The sequence below is a fragment of the Vidua macroura genome, chromosome 7, assembly GCF_024509145.1.
Source record: "Vidua macroura isolate BioBank_ID:100142 chromosome 7, ASM2450914v1, whole genome shotgun sequence".
NCBI classification, from domain to species: domain Eukaryota; kingdom Metazoa; phylum Chordata; class Aves; order Passeriformes; family Viduidae; genus Vidua; species Vidua macroura.
The window spans coordinates 16,581,917-16,600,927 of NC_071577.1; the positions used below are offsets into that span (position 1 = coordinate 16,581,917).

The 19,011-nt window shown below is 36.9% G+C and overlaps 1 protein-coding gene across 2 annotated transcripts in view; it reads left to right on the plus strand.

Moving 5' to 3' along the window:
- Positions 1-19,011, plus strand: part of PDE1A (phosphodiesterase 1A) — a 144,010-nt gene that overhangs the window by 85,395 nt on the left and 39,604 nt on the right. For both annotated transcript variants that reach the window (XM_053982276.1, XM_053982277.1), the window contains exons 2-5: positions 4,775-4,888; positions 15,660-15,842; positions 16,293-16,359; positions 17,276-17,392. In XM_053982276.1, the coding sequence (XP_053838251.1) occupies positions 4,775-4,888; positions 15,660-15,842; positions 16,293-16,359; positions 17,276-17,392 (481 nt within the window). The remainder of the gene's footprint in view (positions 1-4,774; positions 4,889-15,659; positions 15,843-16,292; positions 16,360-17,275; positions 17,393-19,011) is intronic.

Sequence of the window (19,011 nt, forward strand, 5' to 3'; positions counted from 1 at the left end):
CAAAACAGTTTTAAGTGAAATCCAGATGTGTAAGTTAGAAAGCTGTTTCTCTGCAATGCTCAGTGGTGGGGAGACTTCCGAGGCAAATAAAGGCAGTTCAGGGAAAGCAGGAAGAGGGTCTTTTTCTCAGGTTCAGAAGTTAACTCCAGGCTGAATTTCCTCTTCTGGTTCTTCAAGACTCCTAAGCTGGACCTTTAACACTGATTTGTTCTCAGTGATTACTAGTAATTTATTTTATCTTGGAAATAAAAGTGGCAGTTTAAAAATTTAATATGAAATTGAAATTTTCCAGCTTGTCTGCCTCTCTACTTTAAAATCTCCCTTCTTAAGTAGTGCCATCCTTTCACCTTTCTTTGTTAGCACTTCAGCCTGAGTTTAGGACAGTTATTCAGTTATTCAAACATACTTCTCCCATTGGACTTTCCTCTTCCATAGAAGAGAAGACTTTCTCATGAGGACATTGCAAAAAGTCATATTTGGTCACCGATTCCTTATGTTTTTTAAATGTTTCTTCTTTTTCCTTTTTGTAGTTACTGAAACTGTCATAGGAAGCTTTTTGAAATATCATAACATCACAAAACCTATCCTCAGTTAATTTGGTATAACCCCACAAATCTACAGTAGATTTAACAAAACTTTAGTTCAAACATGGGAGAATTTTAGTGGTGAAGTTGGAAACAAGTGAGTTGTGGTTTTGATATTGTTAATCAAGAAATGCTTCTTCATCTCCCAGTAAAATCCCTGCATCCTCTGATTTTCCTGTGTTGCTGGGTGGGCCTCAAGGATTTTTGCCCACAGCTTGACAGTGGCATCAGCTGCACAGAGAGGTGAGGAGTGGGGAAACATGGGCCCCAGTAACATCACAGACATACTATTGAAGGGAGATGGGAGCAGAGTGCATTTGGATTGTCCACGAGAGCATTTAATCCCACAGCACTGTTAATGATGTTTACCCAAGATGACAGAAGATGGTTCTCCACCCACTCCCTTTATTAATTGCAGATGTCTCTTTCTCCCTTACAGACTGGGGCTGCTAGTTTTATAATGCAGTTTTCAGGTGTCCTGAGATACATAATCTTTTTTTCATGTTTTTTATCACATTAGTTCTGCATAAAATTTTCTTTGCATCTTAAACCAGTTCAAATAGTCCTTTTTTCTCTTTCACAAAATAGCTCCTCCAGTTTTTTCTCTTTGGTGACTATTATTTTTTGGTAACACAGTTCATAGGCTGGGTAATACAATTACTTCCAGTTTAAGTAACACTTCAGGTTTTCGAATAGTATTTCTAATGTTCATTTTCAATTTATGACAATTAAAAGAAAACAAACAAAAATCCTCCCAGTACAGCTGGAGAAATAATTCTTTTAAAATTAACTTTCCTTGTCCTTTTCACATGTTTCTTTGTCTTGTGGAATGGGGGACTATGGGTGTGTCAACACTTGTTGCTTAGTCTTATAAATTGATGTTTATTATTTGCTAAATTATTAGTTTCATTACTGAAATGTCAGCTCCTAAGCCCTGTGGCTATTCACTTTAATGCAGAAGACATTGAGTATGTTCAGACCATTCATATACTGCTATAAACCACTTAATTTTGCTGTGTTGGAAGTCAGTTTTTCTAACATCTGGGGTAGACTTCATTAGTGTCACATGACAGTGTCTGATCTGTGACAAAATGGAAGGATTTTACTGCTGTGTCCAGCTTCCTAGTGGGAAGTTGTACCATAGGCAGAGACAGTTTTTTCTTGGAATTGCACAGGAAAGTTTGGGCACGAAGGTTGCCACAAAGGACATTCCAGTTAGATGTTGTGAAAACATGGTGCACCATGAGACTGATTGACCATTTAAACTGTTTTTTCCAAGAGTTTTTGACATCTCCATGTATTCGAGGCTTGAGCAGAAATACCTGTGAGTAATTTTATCTAACTTTGAAGTTATACCTATTTTTGAGGTTAGCTCTGTCTAGAACAAGAGCTTGTGGAGATACCTTCCAACCAAATTATCCCTTGATTCTATGATAGATCTGCACTGGATCAGCTAAGGACTCCTGAGGACATCTTCACAAAGAGTGTTGCATGAGATAAGGTCACTTGTGTCCTTCTGTGAATCTGCAATATCTTCTGAATCACTTTAAATTTGCCTGTGCAGTGTTTCCAAGTCATCTGGTCTGTTACTGTGTTCTGCATTCGTCCTAGAATTTGAGCTATACCCACAGGGCTAGTTACATCTGTTGACTGTTACATCTGTTGACTATGCAGTGAGATATTGCAAGATCATTGTGGCTTAAAGGCTCCCCCAGGGACTCATTTCCACCTACAAGCATAAAAATTATTCCAAATACCTGTCATCTAATCTATTGCCCCAGATAATGAGGAACCCCTGGAAATGGTAGTATTTTAATCTGTTTTAAGCTGATGTTGTTCTACCAGAGCCTGGTCCCCTGCTGTGCAGTGTTACAAATTTATTTTTGTATATTTGAAAACAAGTTTTCAATTTTATTTATGCTCCCACTTTGGAAAGTGTGATTCGGAGATGTGCTCAGTAAAATATGGAGGGAGCAGTGGAAGTGACAGAAACACCCTACAGCTATTTGCAAGCAGTGGCACTGATGCTGCCAGACCCACCTGGGCATTTTGGCACTGGTGCTTAGGAGGGGCTGTGTGTGTGTTTGTGTGCAGTAGCGAGGAGCACACACCCCAGGAGATGCATGTGCTGGGTTCTGGGAGATGTCTGTGAATAACCTTCTTCAGCCTACAGGTACCTCTGAAGTGGAAGAAGTTATGTATGGAAATGTGTCCCGTGCATATGGTTATTTCTGTGTAGGAGATGAGCTCCCAGAGTATTTTGTCTGCCCACTTCATTTCTCTGAGAAAATTTTTTAACGCTACATTTCCATTCCATTGATATGCAATGCACTGTGTAAAATACCAGGTAAATATGGTTGCTAAGAGCCTTATTTGTTGCATGTGCCAGGCTAATTTGAATTGAATTAAGGCTTTAGAGAACTGAGGAGGTTGGTCTTAAAACCCCATTTGCTAAAATTATCTTTACACACTTGAACATAAGAGTATTTAGGCCAAAGAAATATATAGAAAAACATGAAAATTATTTTATGATAGAACAGTACTTTCCAAGTTTATGATTTTTTTTTCAAATATCACTGTAATTTTGTTATTTATAAATTTTAATTAGGTCCAATCAAATATTGTATGCACACAATGAAAATAATATATAGTATATATATGTATTGAATATATTATTATCACAGAATCACAGAGTAAGGTGAGTTGCAAGGGACACACAAGGGCTATTGAGTCCAACTCATGGCCCTGCACAGGACATCCCCAAGAGTCATGCCATGTGCCTGAGAGTGTTGTCCAAACACTTCTGGAACTCTGCCAGGCTTGGTGCTGGGACTATTTCCCTGGGCAGCCCATTCCAGTGCCCAAACACTCTCTGGTTTAAGATTCTTTATCTGACATTCAACCTAAACCTCCCCTGACACAACTTCAGGCCATTCCCTTGGGTCCTGTCCCTGTCATCACAGAAAAGATCAGTGCCTGCCTCTCCCCTTTCTCTCATGAGGAAGTTGTAACTGCAGTGAGGTGTCCCCTCAGTCTTCTCTTCATGTAACATTTGCATATTTTGTGTATGCTGGTGCATGTCATAAATATGATCATTTTCTGAAAGTAGTTGTCTTAATGCTGAATCAGTTTCACTGCACTTTTTATCTAAATGCTCATTTCACAATTTTTCCTGCACATAAAGAAGATTATTTAATGGAAGTTATGTAACAATAGTGATATATCCTTACTTACAGAAATCTTTATCTTACATGATACAGAACCCTAGACTATTTCTACTCAGAGATAGAGCACAGAAGAAGGAAAATACCTATACTTTAAGCATCCATTTAGTCACACCTGCACTTTTACTGATAAGGTTTTAATTTCACTCCAGTGCTTTATCTACTCTGTATGATTAAATTGAGCAGTGTCAGAAGTGTTCTTGTCAGCAGAGTTTAGGAAAAATCTAGTATTCAAGGAGTGTATCTGTGCAAGTGTATTGCTGCAGAGACATGAGTTGATGCATTACAAAATCCCCTTTGGGCGTATCCATGTTTGTACTGTAAGACAAAGTCCTCAAAACTAAAAGTTTAAAGCACACTTGGGAATATTTGGATTTTTCTACTGCCATGGGCACTGCCTTTCCTCTGGTATGATGATGAATTTATTATAAGCACAGAGCCAACAGGCTTCCATATTATCTCACACCAAGAAGAATACAAATTCTACAGCAAAAACATACTGGAGGCCTAAATAAAATTAAAGACATTTAAGTGAAGCAAAATCAGTATACCATGGTTATAAAAATATAATTAACCACCTAAGCATGGGAAAAAATTATAGTAAGACAACACACAAAGTTAATTTTTATTTATTTTTTTAAATTAGAGACTGAGGCATAATAGTAATGTCACAGATTAATAGGAAATTGCTTTGATGATGTTTAAAATGTCCTCTCTGACTTTCTGGAATATATAAGCCATTTTTTAGCACACCTTATGAATTTAGCAAGCCATAAAAACATAAAACCAGTCCGTGTTAAGTGCATTCTAAAGCCAGATTTTTTTAAACCAAGACAAGAGATGGAGTGATGGTCATTGGCTCTACATTGTTTTGTTGGTTCCAATGTTTTAATTAGAAAATGAAGTCACTAAATTTGCTAGAGTTATCACACTGATGTTTTTAATTTTTTTTTTTTTTTTCCACAGATTAAGATGCTTGGTAAAGCAGCTGGAAAAGGGTGACATTAATGTGGTGGACTTAAAAAAGAATATTGAATATGCAGCATCTGTGCTGGAGGCAGTTTATATTGATGAAACCAGGTAAGTCTGAGGGGAAAACAAAATGGAAAGAATGTTGCAAACTGTATTTTAGAAATTCAGTCTTTGCATGCAATTGTCACTGACAGGAGCCGAAGGTCTGTGCACATCAGAAGAAGCGTATTTGGCTCTTGGGTCTTTTATGACAAAGTTAAAGCAAGTAAGATTCCAAAGGTCAGATGTAACTGTTGTCTGGAAAGAAACGCTCTCAGAAATGAGTCAGAATAGCTGGTCAGTAAATACACAAAGGAATGAAAAGCTGTGATTTATTTTACAATGTTTGATGCTTAGTTTCTTTTTATTGTAGGCAGTATTACTGGCAATCATGGGTTAATTCCAAGTAAAATAGAAGTTCTAAGTATTTGGTTTCTTGAAAGAGTTTTAAGATATGGACTGTATTGACATTAGCTAGCTAACTTTCTGGTTTTCTTTCTGCATGCTGACCTTTCAAAGTTTTTTCTAAGCTGAATGGTCTTGGAAAGATGTCTGCCCAAACTTCCTTGGTAGCGCTGGAGCGTGCAGTGTATGTCTCAGTTCTACATTTGCGAATTATTTCATGGACCACCTATCTCTCTGTGGTGTGTGCCCTCCCCTTGCAAATCTGATACAGTGCTTGAAGTCCTGCTTCAGAGACAAACCAGTGATTATTCCTCCATACACCTCCCAAACACTGGGATTAAATGGGTGTAGTATTCATGGCTCTTTCTAAGCAATAGTGCCAGGACTGGGAAAATAAATTGAGATTTACTTAGTTTCTAAACTGAGGCAGCTTCTGTGGAAATGAGTAGTAGTGTCACAATGAGGAATCCAGTCTTTCTGGCTCTGTGTGGGAATATCAAGCCAAATAGCAGGCATTTCATGCACAGAGAAAACAGCTACCACTGAAAATACATAGGTTCTGGCAGCAATGCAACAGGTGCATTGCTTTTGCTGCAAGCAAATCTTTAAATTAGCTAATTGCCCTCATGGAACTTGACAGCAAGATTATTAAATACCCAAAAGAAAACAAACACATGTAATTTTATAGTGATTGGCAAGATTTTCATAGTCCTCTAGTTATTTTCTTAATTCTAGGACCACTATGTCCTCATAATGGTGACTATTTTCAAAAATTCTACTTCAGTGTATCAATAAAGTTTTTCTCTTCTGGAGCTCACTGCACAATGATGTTTAATTACATTTATTTATTGCATCCAGTATTTTACAGAAAATTCTGACTTTTCACTATACTAAGTTAGGACATACTTGAGACAGGTATCTTGTTTTGCTCTTATTTATTGAATACTTGTGTTCACCAAAGAAACTTGAGAGTTTGTGGACCTACCAAATTTTGGTAGCATTCCTTATATAGGTGTGCATTAAGCATACATTTTATGTATATCTTTCTGTACCTATATCTGTATTTATGAAGTATATATGTAAACATATAAATCAAATTCTGCTATAAATAATAGTTAAAAGTGAAACTATAATGAAACCTAATTTTCTACTTTTATTCTTTTAATTTTAGTGGTTTGTACTTCACTATTGTACCTCTATATTGTTCCTTTTGGTTTGCAGTATTTGATTTTGGTTTTAATTTCTCTTCCTTGGACTAATGTAGTCCCCATGAAATTCAGAATCAGTATGAGTTTTTTAACCTAGTGGTCTTTGTGTTAATTTTATCCTAGAAATGTAGACTGACTTTCCACATTTTAGTTGGACAATGTTATGTATGGGTCTAGTTAAAATTTTGACAATTCCCCATTAAAAACAATTGTAAATGGTAATCTGTAAAATGTGTAATTTACTGACAATTGCAAGTTGTAAATTTATTGTGAGGCTGGGAAACACCATAGTTGCCACTGGTACTTTCAGAGTAGACTCTTTTCCATGGCAAGTTGCAAATATAATTATGTTTTAAATAGCATGGCCATTATTCTGTAATCTAAGTCTACACTCAAAAATGTAAGCACACAAAGAGGGTCTCTAGAGTTCCTAGGAAGCCAATCCTTAAGGAACAAATCAGTGGATCACTGAGTCATATGGAGGCTGAGTTAGCTTGTGTGGTTGCATTTGTCCTTGTTCCTACCAAAGAATACAGGTTCTTTGTCTTGCACAGAGCTACTTCTGTAGGAGTCTGGAACTGAGTTAATTGCACTCATTAGTAGATTAGAAATAATAGTTTAGATCATAAGCAATAGGGCCTGTTCCTGCTGAGCCTGAACATGAAATTTTGTACATCACAAAGTTTAAATAACTTCAGTAAGTTTCTTACATATGAATTGCTGTTCAGTCAATGTCTGCAACTCATGTGAAAGTACCCATGGCTTTCTGTTTTAAGACCAGCATTGATCCCTGGATTTTGTCCTAATGAATTTACTGACCCGATGCTGAAGTATCCAAGCAGAAGAAGACCTCAGCTTCCACCAGCAATCTAAAATTGCATCCTGTTTTTGGTGTTCTCTTCTTCCCCACTTTTCTGGGCAGCAGACCTCAATATCAGCTGAGGGAACGGTTATTTAAATTTCTCTATAGACAGGAATAGCAACCTCTACAGATTAGGAATAGCAATAAACAGTTTGTTATTTGAATCCTCTTAACTCATCTTTCTCTTCTGATATATATGCTATGAAACAGGATGATGAAATGCTCTTGATAGTGGTCCCTCACCTATTGCTGGACATTCTGCAATTCTTCACAGGCACAGAGAAGAAAAAAAGCAAAAAGAAAAGTTAAAACTAAGGTCATTAAGGAGGTCCATGTATGACATATCTCACAGAACTTGGTCAGTAATGTAGCCAAAGATCAAGGAAGAACCTTGTCTGTTCCACAGCTCCAGGAAACCACCACTACTTAAAAAATAAATCTCTGGCATTGTTCTGGCAAAACCACTTTTCTCTTTATAAGCCTGAGGGTTTTTTTCAGTGAGCAGTTCCAATTTCTTCCAGTAGAAGACATCCATTTCCCACCCCCCATATGCCATTACTTCATTTAAGTTTCTTGAAAAGCCTGTATCATATTTTAAAGTTGTGTGCGCACATGGAAGGACATTCAAACACATATGTTGATGGCATATTGAATCTTTATTTAAAGTGCAACAATCAGATGCAAATAGCTATAGAATTCACACAATTTAGCAGAGGATGAACTATTTATTTCAGGTCCTCTGACTTTCCCTTTGTCTGCTCCTGTGTTTCTCTACACTATAGCCATTTATCTGAGAATTTTCTGTAACTATTTGCCAATACTCATTTCCATTCTTGAGCTTTCTAAAACTCTGTGGAGCTGGGTTAGGGCAAAAGCAGAGAAACAACACAACAGATTTTATTTATGAAGTTCTGAGAGTAGTCTTCTTAGAAACAGGGATAGGCACTAGGGATAACCTTCCAAAATGAGGAAAAATTGGTTTGTGGCAGTGACTGTCAATATCTCTATAAAAGGCTCTGAGCTGATGGAAAGTTGGAAAGCCCAGACATCAGGCATTAAGTAAGTGCTGCTTTCCTATGAGCTCCATTATCTGTGGCCCCAAGTCACTCAATTAGCTTGTTTAACAAGCTCCTTTTCCAACTGCTGCATCTTTCAGTGCTGCACCAAATTCTTGAAAGAGATCAAACACTCTGGTGGCTGAAGCTGAGGTTCATCATCAGCTGAAAATAACCAGAGACTCACAGTTCCAGCCCCTCAGCAGATTTGCTCTGTGGAAGAAGTTCAAACTTAATAGGTATTATAAATAATTCTGACAAATCTTGCAGAATTTTCTCCATTAGTACCTGCCACTTGGCTCAAGGCAATGGAAGAAGGATATTTAGAGTCAAACAGGAAATAAATACAGCCTGATAATTCAGTCATGACAGCTGTTCTGTTCCTTGTAAATGCAGCTCTTCATTCATGCTAACTGAAAAGAAAATGACTCAAATAAAATCTAGATAAGAATTACAAGATGAAAGGAAAAAAATGTATTTCAAAGCTAAATAATAATAATATTAATAGAAATAATAATAAATCCTTATGGCTGTTCTGCATAAAATCAGGATAGTTTATTCCAATTATGTTTTATTTTTATATGCTTTAGTATGTTAAAAATATACTTGATTTCAGGAGGATATTTATCTGTGCAGTTGCAGTTCCATACAGGGTTTTTATTTGTTTCAAACTGTATAATGCCCTTTTAATAAGGCTTTAACTGCTTGAGAACTTTTGACTTAGAAAAGACTGCACTTCTGTAATGCATGAAATAGTTCTATATTATATAGCTGGCAGGATTTTTTAGCATCTTTTATTCAACAAGGCATAATAACAAATACAGGTTCATGAAGAAAAAGGTAACATCATTAAGGGTGACATTATAGCAATATATATTTGCTTGAGAGCTCTGGAAATAATGTTTCAATGACACTACAATGGCAGACACAGTTCTTGATAAAAAGCTCTTATTTAGGAAAAAAAAAGTACACATTGTGATGTGTATAGTGTTAGCAAAAAAGGAGGTAATTTAACCTGGGCTTTGTGACTGCTGTTGTAATAAACACCTTGGACTAAACTGAATTTCCAGTGTACTACTCCAGCAATGCTCCATATATTTCTGTGGTTTTGGGACTTAGACAGGGACAAACACATCCTCAAATTTTGGGCAAAAAGGAAATAAGTTTAAATTGCAAGACAAAGAGTTTTGTTATTTTGTCCCACCAAAAGTCTGTGGTACCCTTCAAGCACACTGCAGAAATATCTGTGCCAGGAAGGTGCACGTGTGTATCTTTGCCACGCGGGGTCCAAGGAAGGAGCAAATGCTCGACTGGATCCTGCTGCTCCCAGAGCTGTGTGTTGTGGAAGAGGGAGTGGAGCTTAGCAACAGCCCAGCAACTAAAGGAAACTCTCCTGTTTCCTGGAGATTCTGAGGTGAAGAATAGTCAGTATAGCCTGTCCTTAGGCAGCTTTCAGTACATAGCTTGCAAGCTGGAGAAGGCTGTTCCCTTGTATTTTCAAGTTTTTCAGTGGTGCAGCAGAACTCAGGTCCGTGGCAACTGCTCTATCTTAGGCTAGGAATTAATAGCTCAAAAAATTATAAACTGGGATGATACTTACTTGGTAAACCTGTGCTTTCTTTCACACTCTTCCAGCTGTCAATATATGTTTAGGAGCTTCCTGTTTTAAATGAGAGCCAAAGTCAGTGAAGAACCCACCTTTTTTGTTTCTTATAATATAGAAGTCTCACGAGCTGTATTTTAACATCAGTGTTGTAAGGCTCTGAGCTAGCACTCCATAAGTTGCTGCTGAGCATCTCACAGCAGGAAATGTTCCTTGACATTGCAGGACCACTGGCACTCTGTTCTCACCTGTAGCACACCAGATGGAGCTGACTGTGAGTCACAGAGTGTCACTGGCTGTAAGGCTCTGGTTATGGAAGGAATTGTGCCAATTCAGACACCAATAGCTGTTCAGGGACACCAGCAGAGATGGTCACACCAGCAAAATGTCTTTGATGGTGCAAAGTTGAGAAATTTAAATTTTCTTACATCAAAGATATGTACAAATCTATAAAACTTTTAAAAACATTTATCCTCAATCTCTCAATCTGAAAAGACAGATTAATTTGTTCATTTATACATGAAGGTGAATGTTTCATTCACAGAAGAGTAGAGCATTCAGTCAATGATGTAATTTATTTTGAAAGATCTAGAACATATTTCTCCTGAAAATTACCTTTTTGGGAAAAATCTATGAATATTAAAGAACATAATCTGCCTAATGCCAAGAATAGAACAGGTGGAACGGGATGCTCTATTTGGTAATTATTTACCAGATGAAAAATATGGTCTATGATTCCTCTCTCAGCTGGCCTAGCTGGGGAGATGTTTGAAGAGGCAATTATTTAAGCATGAAGTTAAATTTTAATCTTGAATATTCAGTCTAGTTTGCTGAGCATGTATTGCTGTCCTCCATAGGCAACCCATGGTTAAATGTACTTTGCCTGAACAAAGAAATGTATCATTTGAAGTAAATCATTCAGTTTATCCACTAAGGGAATCTACAATTGATACTTTTGCAAAAGCTGCTATTGAGAAAAAGCTTATTGTGTTGAGATTAATTCAGTACATTCCACCCCTATAAAAGCTTAAAATAAGCCTTTGAAATCTTTTGTACTAAGCTAACATGGTTTGCTTTTGGGTTTTTTTTGTGTTTTTTTTTCTGAGAGGAAAGCTTACAAGAGCATTCAAGTTGTATTAAAAAAAAAAAAACAAAAACATTTAAAATCACTGAAAATCTATTAAATTCTGACTAAGCATCTCAGGTCAGTTAGGGTATTTAATAAATGGCCAGCATCCCTTTTCCAAAGTTACTGAATTTTTCTGTTTCAAAGTTTTTGCTGTTAATTTATTTTTAAGTCATGCCCTGAATTAGTCCTTGCCCTATACAACTCCCAAAATACTATATCAAAGGGAAGGCAAAAGGGAAAGGAAGAGAGAAAGAGAAGAGAAGAGAAGAGAAGAGAAGAGAAGAGAAGAGAAGAGAAGAGAAGAGAAGAGAAGAGAAGAGAAGAGAAGAGAAGAGAAGAGAAGAGAAGAGAAGAGAAGAGAAGAGAAGAGAAGAGAAGAGAAGAGAAGAGAAGAGAGACACTGGCTCACATCTGTACTCTGAAAAATTATATTTTTTAATCATGAGCATGCTGAGCCAAACCTTAAGATAGTTGTTGGCCTTTGGTATATACCCCTGCATTTCTGAATGGGCAGTATGTATCAGCAAGTGAAAATTTCAGTAACAGTGGTCCTTCCTACATTGCTTCTCTTCTGTTGTAATTCCTGCATTTATTCCAAATTATTTTCTGTTTATTTTAATTAATTGGTAATTCTTCATATGTGTACAATTTTTTAAAGAATCTGCTAATTTTATGAGTACAACATGTTTGGTAAAACCATGATTTCCTTTGGAAACACCTTTAAGTATCAAAAATGCCCCTCATTCATTTTTGCAGTTTGTTTATCCTTATTGGGAGTCAAGAGAACCTTTTAGTGGATGTAAGTGGAAGTTGTAATGGACTGTAGAGGATGGAAATTGATTGGATTGGATATATTGATTCAGGATATGCTTATTCAGGAAGATAGGGAGATAATAGAACTAAATAATTGGTAAAAATGTGAGCTGAATATTTAGACTGTAAATTCTTCTGCATTCTAGACATAGGAGAGGACTTTTATTCACTCTTAAAGGCTTGATTAATTCACTAATTGGCAAAGAGCTACTAACACCTTCTCAGCCTCTTCACTGGAAATCTTCCACTACCTCTGTTAGGCAGCATGACTGATCAACAAAGATGGAAATTTTTTCCCCATAGCCATTATCTAATTTTAATTTTTTTAATTTTCTTTTCTTTCTTCTCCTCCATAGTACATCTGATATATTCCTAAGGGAAAAGAAATACACTTCTGACTAGTGCATTACTATATTTAAAATTCTGATTAAATGAAAAGAGAGCTAGAAATTATCACTACTTGAATTTTGAAAAATTATTCTTGGCAAAAAACACAGTACTGCGACAAGAAGATCAGGTTATTAGTTACTATGACTGCAGCATTAATTGATTGCTAAGCTGAAATGCCAAGGGCCATGTCTTACTTATTCCCACAACTGTCAATGAAAGTTCTACTCATGGAATGAATAGAATTAAATAACCCAAGCCTCCCCCTCTCCTTCCCACGCATATCTCTTCCTCGTATTGCATCTACTTAACAGGCTGATGATATATGAGCAAAATAAGTGTATGTAACCCTGAAATTCTGATTATGTGTTGAAAAAAAATGTATTTTCTGTGGCACTTTTTGGTAGAGCTCTTTTTATTGTTTTGTTTTTTAGCATTTTTGGGTGTTACTTTGCTTTATGGAAGAAAGATTGCACTGTGTGCCTGGGCATCTATTAGTATATTTATGTAATTCAATTGGGATATTTGAGTTCATGCCTCCTAGTTGAATGAAATTTATCTCAGCAGAGTTTTACTTAAGACTGATTGTGGAACAACTACCTAGCTTTAAAATGCCTACAATCTCTGATCTTCAGGTTGGTTGATTTGGAGGATCAGGCTCTGGGCCTTGTAGTCGCTCCATTCCAAGTACTTGCTAAGCCAAAGGCTGTAGCCTTGTGTTTGACAGCTACAGTCACGTGTCAATTAATTTTTCCAGTGACATTTTTGAGCCTGTGTGGCAGTTTATATGTTTTGAAATGTCACAAAATTATATTACAGTTTACAAATTACATTTTGAAATTTATAATTACAACTTAAGATTGCAAAATCTTGCAAAAACCCCTGAAATATTTCCTAGGAAGTTCAGTGGTTTGAATGTGTGCCTTTGTTTTGAACCTGTCATTTGATTTTATTTGATCTTCATACTTTTTTTTTTTTTTTTTTAAGGCATAGAATGCTAGAATGGGTTAGAGCGAGATGAATGACCAGCCTTTGTTTCCTCTCCTTAAATATTGTTTCAATTAGGCACCTGAAAGAAACTAATCCTTTTTGAGAAGTTATTAATATTATGTGATGAGGGATCTGTAAGATTTTGTGCTTACAAATTCTGTGTTGCGGTTTCTTTTCTAGATATTTAAGTTAGAAGCAGAGCCACTGAAACTCTCTCCTCCCTGGCAAATTGTTCAGCTATCTCTCATCAGAGAGCAGTGGCCTCATGAAAATTACAGATAAATGAACACTTATTTCAAATACTACTTTCTCTGTTCCATCTTCACGAAGTAACTCCTGCTTACTGTCATTTACAGCCTGAATAGTCCTCCTGCTTTACAGATGAATGGTAAAAAAGATTAGAGAGACTGCAGTGTGTCTTGCTAGTCTTAATTTGTACTCCAGTGGCTCATATCTGCAGAGCTCAGGGCTTGATCCCAGATTTAGATCTGCATCTGATCATAGCACACTGATGCTGCACGGGTGATGTGGAATATCCTGGCTGCAAGCTCTGAGGTAGCCTAATGCCCATGGTCCTCTAATTGCAGGAATATTTGCATCTCATTTGAATAACAGTTGGAATAGTTACAAAAATATGTTTTAGGGATCATAAGTTTTTTTCCTTGTTATACTAAAAACATATCAAATGTCAAATATTCCTCAGAAATATAAATGTACTGATTTCTCCAAGAGTATTTAATGACAGTGTTAGACTAGTATGGATTTAAGTGGACTATAACATCAATTTGTAGCCTTTGACCTTTGGCTAGTCTCAGCCTTGGTTCAGTTTTGCAAGATAATTTGCTCAAATCCTTTCCTCTACACAAGTCCTGCTCTTCCAAATTAAGTTTCTGATTTTTGGCTGTTGTCCCACTGTCAGAAAATTTCATAATTCTTGCTCATTCTGCTCTTCTTGTACTCCATGTTAAAGAGCCTTCCTAGTGTGATAATTCTATGCCTCTGAAAAATAGGATTTTTTTCTACTGTTCTTTCAGTGAACTGGGGAAGGATGAGAGGTGCATTTATATTTTTAAACCCCAGTTGAAGAATCTTACAAAATATTCTGTCAGCCAGATGGGCTGCTAAAACTAAGCACAAATATGCTATGCTCACTGGTCACCAATAATTTATATGATTCTTCTGACATGCTTCCTATTACTATAATCCCTCAGATACCATTAAATTTATGTGGAGATTCTTTTGAACTATACCGCACTCAGGCTTTCCTTACTCATCCATGTTTCAGAAAGGCAGCACTAGAGAAATAGACCTATGTAATCAAATAATACCTGCATTTCAATTGGTACCACTTTCAAGAAAATATTTTGCAAGGGTGGCATGCTTTGCATATATTCACATCACTCTAACTCTGGGGTTTCTTGCATAACTGAATGAAGGGAAAATTGATATCAGACTAAATAAGGGATTTGTTTCCTGGAAACCCCAGCACTCTGAGTGGTAAGGGCAAATAACTGCAAGGAAAAGATTTATAGAAGAGTGGAATGGAAGTGTTGAGTCTGTTTAAAGAGAGTATGTAGTTAAATGTTTCTTCTAAGTAAACTGATGACCTCTAATTCACTTTTGTTGAAGTTTCTTTTTAATACATCTTCTATTTTGCAAGAGCTATATATAATTTTTCTAGCTTTTTGAACTACTAACAACTGTGAAAGCTGACTTGCAATCCAATCTTGTATAATATCTTTACTGTTATGACTTTGTTATCCTGCCTTCAATAGGAATATAGATCTCTACATAGAAGGAATCCATTCTCTTCAATAAAGGAATCCATTCTCTTTAATGCTTTTATTGTACTGCAATAGCAGCATAAGCATGTGTACAGGGCATTCACTGACATGCATGCACCACATCATTGCTATGTAGCATCATTTACTTTTGCATATAGGTATCAAAACACCTGTACTATTTTGGGGCCAGATCAATAGACCAATGGTGCTCTTGCTTATAGCAGCAACCCTGCTGACAATTCTGTCAGTTACTGTTCTAGAGGTCTTCTTGGGATTTTACAGCTCATTGATTACACTTCAATCCACCACTGCTCTGACAACTTACTAGAAAAATCTTTTCTTGTCTTCAGTTGAATAAATTGCATTTTATTGTCTTTTACCTTCTGGAACATGAGCAGTGGGAGAGAGAGAGGATATCTGCTGTGCACAGGGGAACCTTGGTCTCAGTCCATCTGCCAGAGGAGACATTTAGTGATGTGCTGAGTTGGTCCTGCAGTCAAACTCAGCTCCCCTTAAATCAAGTTTTTTTTAGCTGTTCACATGTGAGTACTCCTCTTGTTAGGTCTGAGGTCTTGTTGGTTACCTTGTATTAATTTTTTTGTAGGAAACTTTTGGACACTGAAGATGAACTCTCTGACATCCAGTCGGATTCGGTACCGCTGGAAGTGCGGGACTGGTTAGCTTCTACATTCACGAGAGAAATGGGAATAGTGAAGAGGAGGCCTGAGGAGAAGCCCAAATTCAGAAGCATTGTGCATGCTGTACAGGCTGGGATTTTTGTAGAAAGGTGAGAGCTTTGTTTTCTTGTTACAGCAAGCACTGCATTTAACCACAGTGTCTGCCATCCTTTAAATGGTGGGATGAACCTGAAGCAAATCTTTGAGGCAGAATTTATGCTTCAATTTCTGTAGCCACTCCATTTTTCTATACAGAATTCCAGATGAAACCTCTACATTTGTAAAATTTCCCAAGCCTTGGAAAATTCTGGGGATGAACTCAATGTCTTTGTAACTTCTACACTAAATCGTACCAAAGACTGTTCTAATATTAAAGGGTAATATACTTGCAAAGAGGTTTGTCTCATAACTTCATTACAGATCACATAAATCTTTGGGGTCAGACCTTAAATAGATTCATGTTATTTCACAAACTCTGAAAGCAAAAATAAAAAAGGATAAATTGTTCCAGTATGTTTTTAAAGAAGTTCTATTTCTTAATATTTTATTTGTTCTTTTAGGATGTACCGAAAAACTTCAAGCATGGTTGGTTTGGCTTATCCAGCAGAAGTGATAGTCACATTTAAGGTGAAAAAAGTTTAATTATTGTGAAAATTGAATGTATTTGCACTTACTTTTAGGGTCAAATGAATATTTTTCTACTGAATGTACCCTAGCCATAATTAGTTCTACAGAACTGAGCACAAAATACAGAGAAACTAATAGCTAAAAATTCAAAAATAACATATGATTCTGATTAAATCTGGTTTCATTTAGATCCTATGAGAGTAATAGAATGAAATTTGTATAGAAGTTCTTATAGAAATGTGAGACAGTTTTATCAGCTCCCAGTGGTATCGTAATCAGCGTCTCAGAAGCAGCATTTGTTTCCTATTTAGGAGAGAAAAAGGAGATAGTATTGGGATAGGGCTAACAAAAGAAACTGAAGCTTATGGAACAAGTACAGTATTTGCTGTATATTTAAAGTATTACTCTAGTCCAGCCAAAACATGATCTTTTATAGCAAGCTGAGTTCCTATGTCTACGAATGGAATTACAAACTAGTATTTCTTGAGAATTAAGTACCTCTACTTTTCCCCTGAAAGTCAAACAATTATATTATTCTCAGATTGCTTTATGTTCAATGACATCAGTGTTAATGACATTGCGTAATAGCCTATTTGAAGGGTGGTATTCAGAGTAGCTCCATGAAGTTGTATAGACAGTTTGTACTGAGAAAGTTAAACTTGGAAGTTTAAGACCTTTGATTCAAAGCATGCAAAGTGGCCTTGGTCATCTTGCAAGTATTTTATTCATAACTGACACAATTGTTTAATTGTTTTCATCATTACTATTGCCATTAATGTGTTATCTACATTAGGAATTTGAAAGATTTGGATAATAAAACCACCAAACTCTCCCTCTTCCTTCTAGATACTAGCCAAATTGATGGAAATGTAATGATTTTTTGTTTTTTGTTGTTTTCCTTTTCCCTTGTCTACAGGATGTTGATAAGTGGTCTTTTGACGTATTTGCCCTTAATGAAGCGAGTGGAGAGCACAGTCTGAAATTTATGATGTATGAGCTGTTAACCCGATATGACCTTTTGAGCCGTTTCAAGGTCAGGAACTAACCACAAATAAAAATATGTATGCAAAAATACATGTGTCAAATCTAAAATACAAGAAAACCAGCAATGAAATGTTTTTTATTGTACAATGCAGTATAGAATTTCAAAGAATATGGCAAATGAAATATTGTGAAATGCCAATAGTTCTACCAAATGAAAATTCGCCCAGAACATGCATATTTTTCTGCAACCCAAAAAATGGAAAGCTATGTAGACCCTTGTCATGTAATTTGTATTACATAAATAGATTATGTATACAGACTATTTTCTCAGCAAGTCTGAACCAGTGTCCCACCCTTGTAGACCAAAAATTACTAAAAAGGCAGAAAACCATAGTGAGTCCTAAATACTTTTTTCATGGTCTGGATCATGCTATGTTGATCACCACTGTACACAGGCTTCAGCTGAACCTTCCTCTCCTAAACCTGGGGGGATAAAGAGAAAAATTGCTTTTCCAAGGTGTACGGCTTTTTCAATACAATATGGAGTCCTTATAGCCAACTTTGAAAGGCTGAGATAAAAAAAAAATATTCAAAATTATAAATTTATTGCTACAGGCTTTATTTGCTTGAAGTCAGAACCACACCAGGACCACCATTATAAGAGACATGAAGTACACAATGCTACTGGCAGAGTGGGTTTAAGCCCATTCTCAGTCCCATTATTTATGTTGCAGGGTTTCTAAATGAAGAAGAAATGATTAAGGGATATGGAGTTTCATGAAATGGGTGAAGTGGTTTATCCCTAGGCAGCAAATAAGCACCACACTGCCACTCACTTGCTCACTCCTCTCCCCAGAAGGATGGGGGAAAGAGAATTGGAGGCGTAAAAGTGAGAAAACTTGTGGGTTGAGATATGTACAGTTTAATAATGATGGTGATAATAATATAGAAAATTAATATTTAAGAGAGAAATCAAACCCAAGAAGAAAGGCTGCCAATGAAAGCAGTTGCTCAGCAGCAGCAGCCGGGGGCTGCCCAGGCAGTCCCCAGGCAGCAGTGCCCAGCCAGGCTCCCCCAGCCTGGGGCTGCTGACCATGAGGCCGTGTGGAGCATCATCCCCTGGGTCAGCAGGGCCAGCTGTCCCAGCTGTGTCCCTTCCCACCTTCCTGTGCACCCCAGGCTACCCGGTGGTGGGTAGGATGGGGAGCAGAAAAGGCCTTGACTCTGCGAGTTGCTGATCAGCAGTAACTAAAACATCCTGCAGTTATCAGCTCTGTTTACAGCTCAAATCCAAAACATTGAGCCATACCAACTCTTATGAAGGAAATTAACTCTATCCCTGCCAAAACCAGCGCAATGCAAAAATAAGTGGGACCAGATAGTACCTGTACTTCACACATTGTCTGGAGGAAGGAAAGTAGTACTATGACATTAAAGCAAACCTTGTCTCAAGCAGGGTAAAAGTGGTGAAGAAAAGGAGATAACCTTATTGTTAGACTCCTATCTGTCATGCCTGTGTTATACATGCAACATCTGCATCCCTGGTGCAGACAGACATGTCTTGAAAACCATTTGGTTGATAGCTCTGCAGTGTCTTGTGCATGGTGTATGCAGAGAGATACATCTACAAAAGTTCTGTGAGACTCACTGCTGCATGTATGATACCAG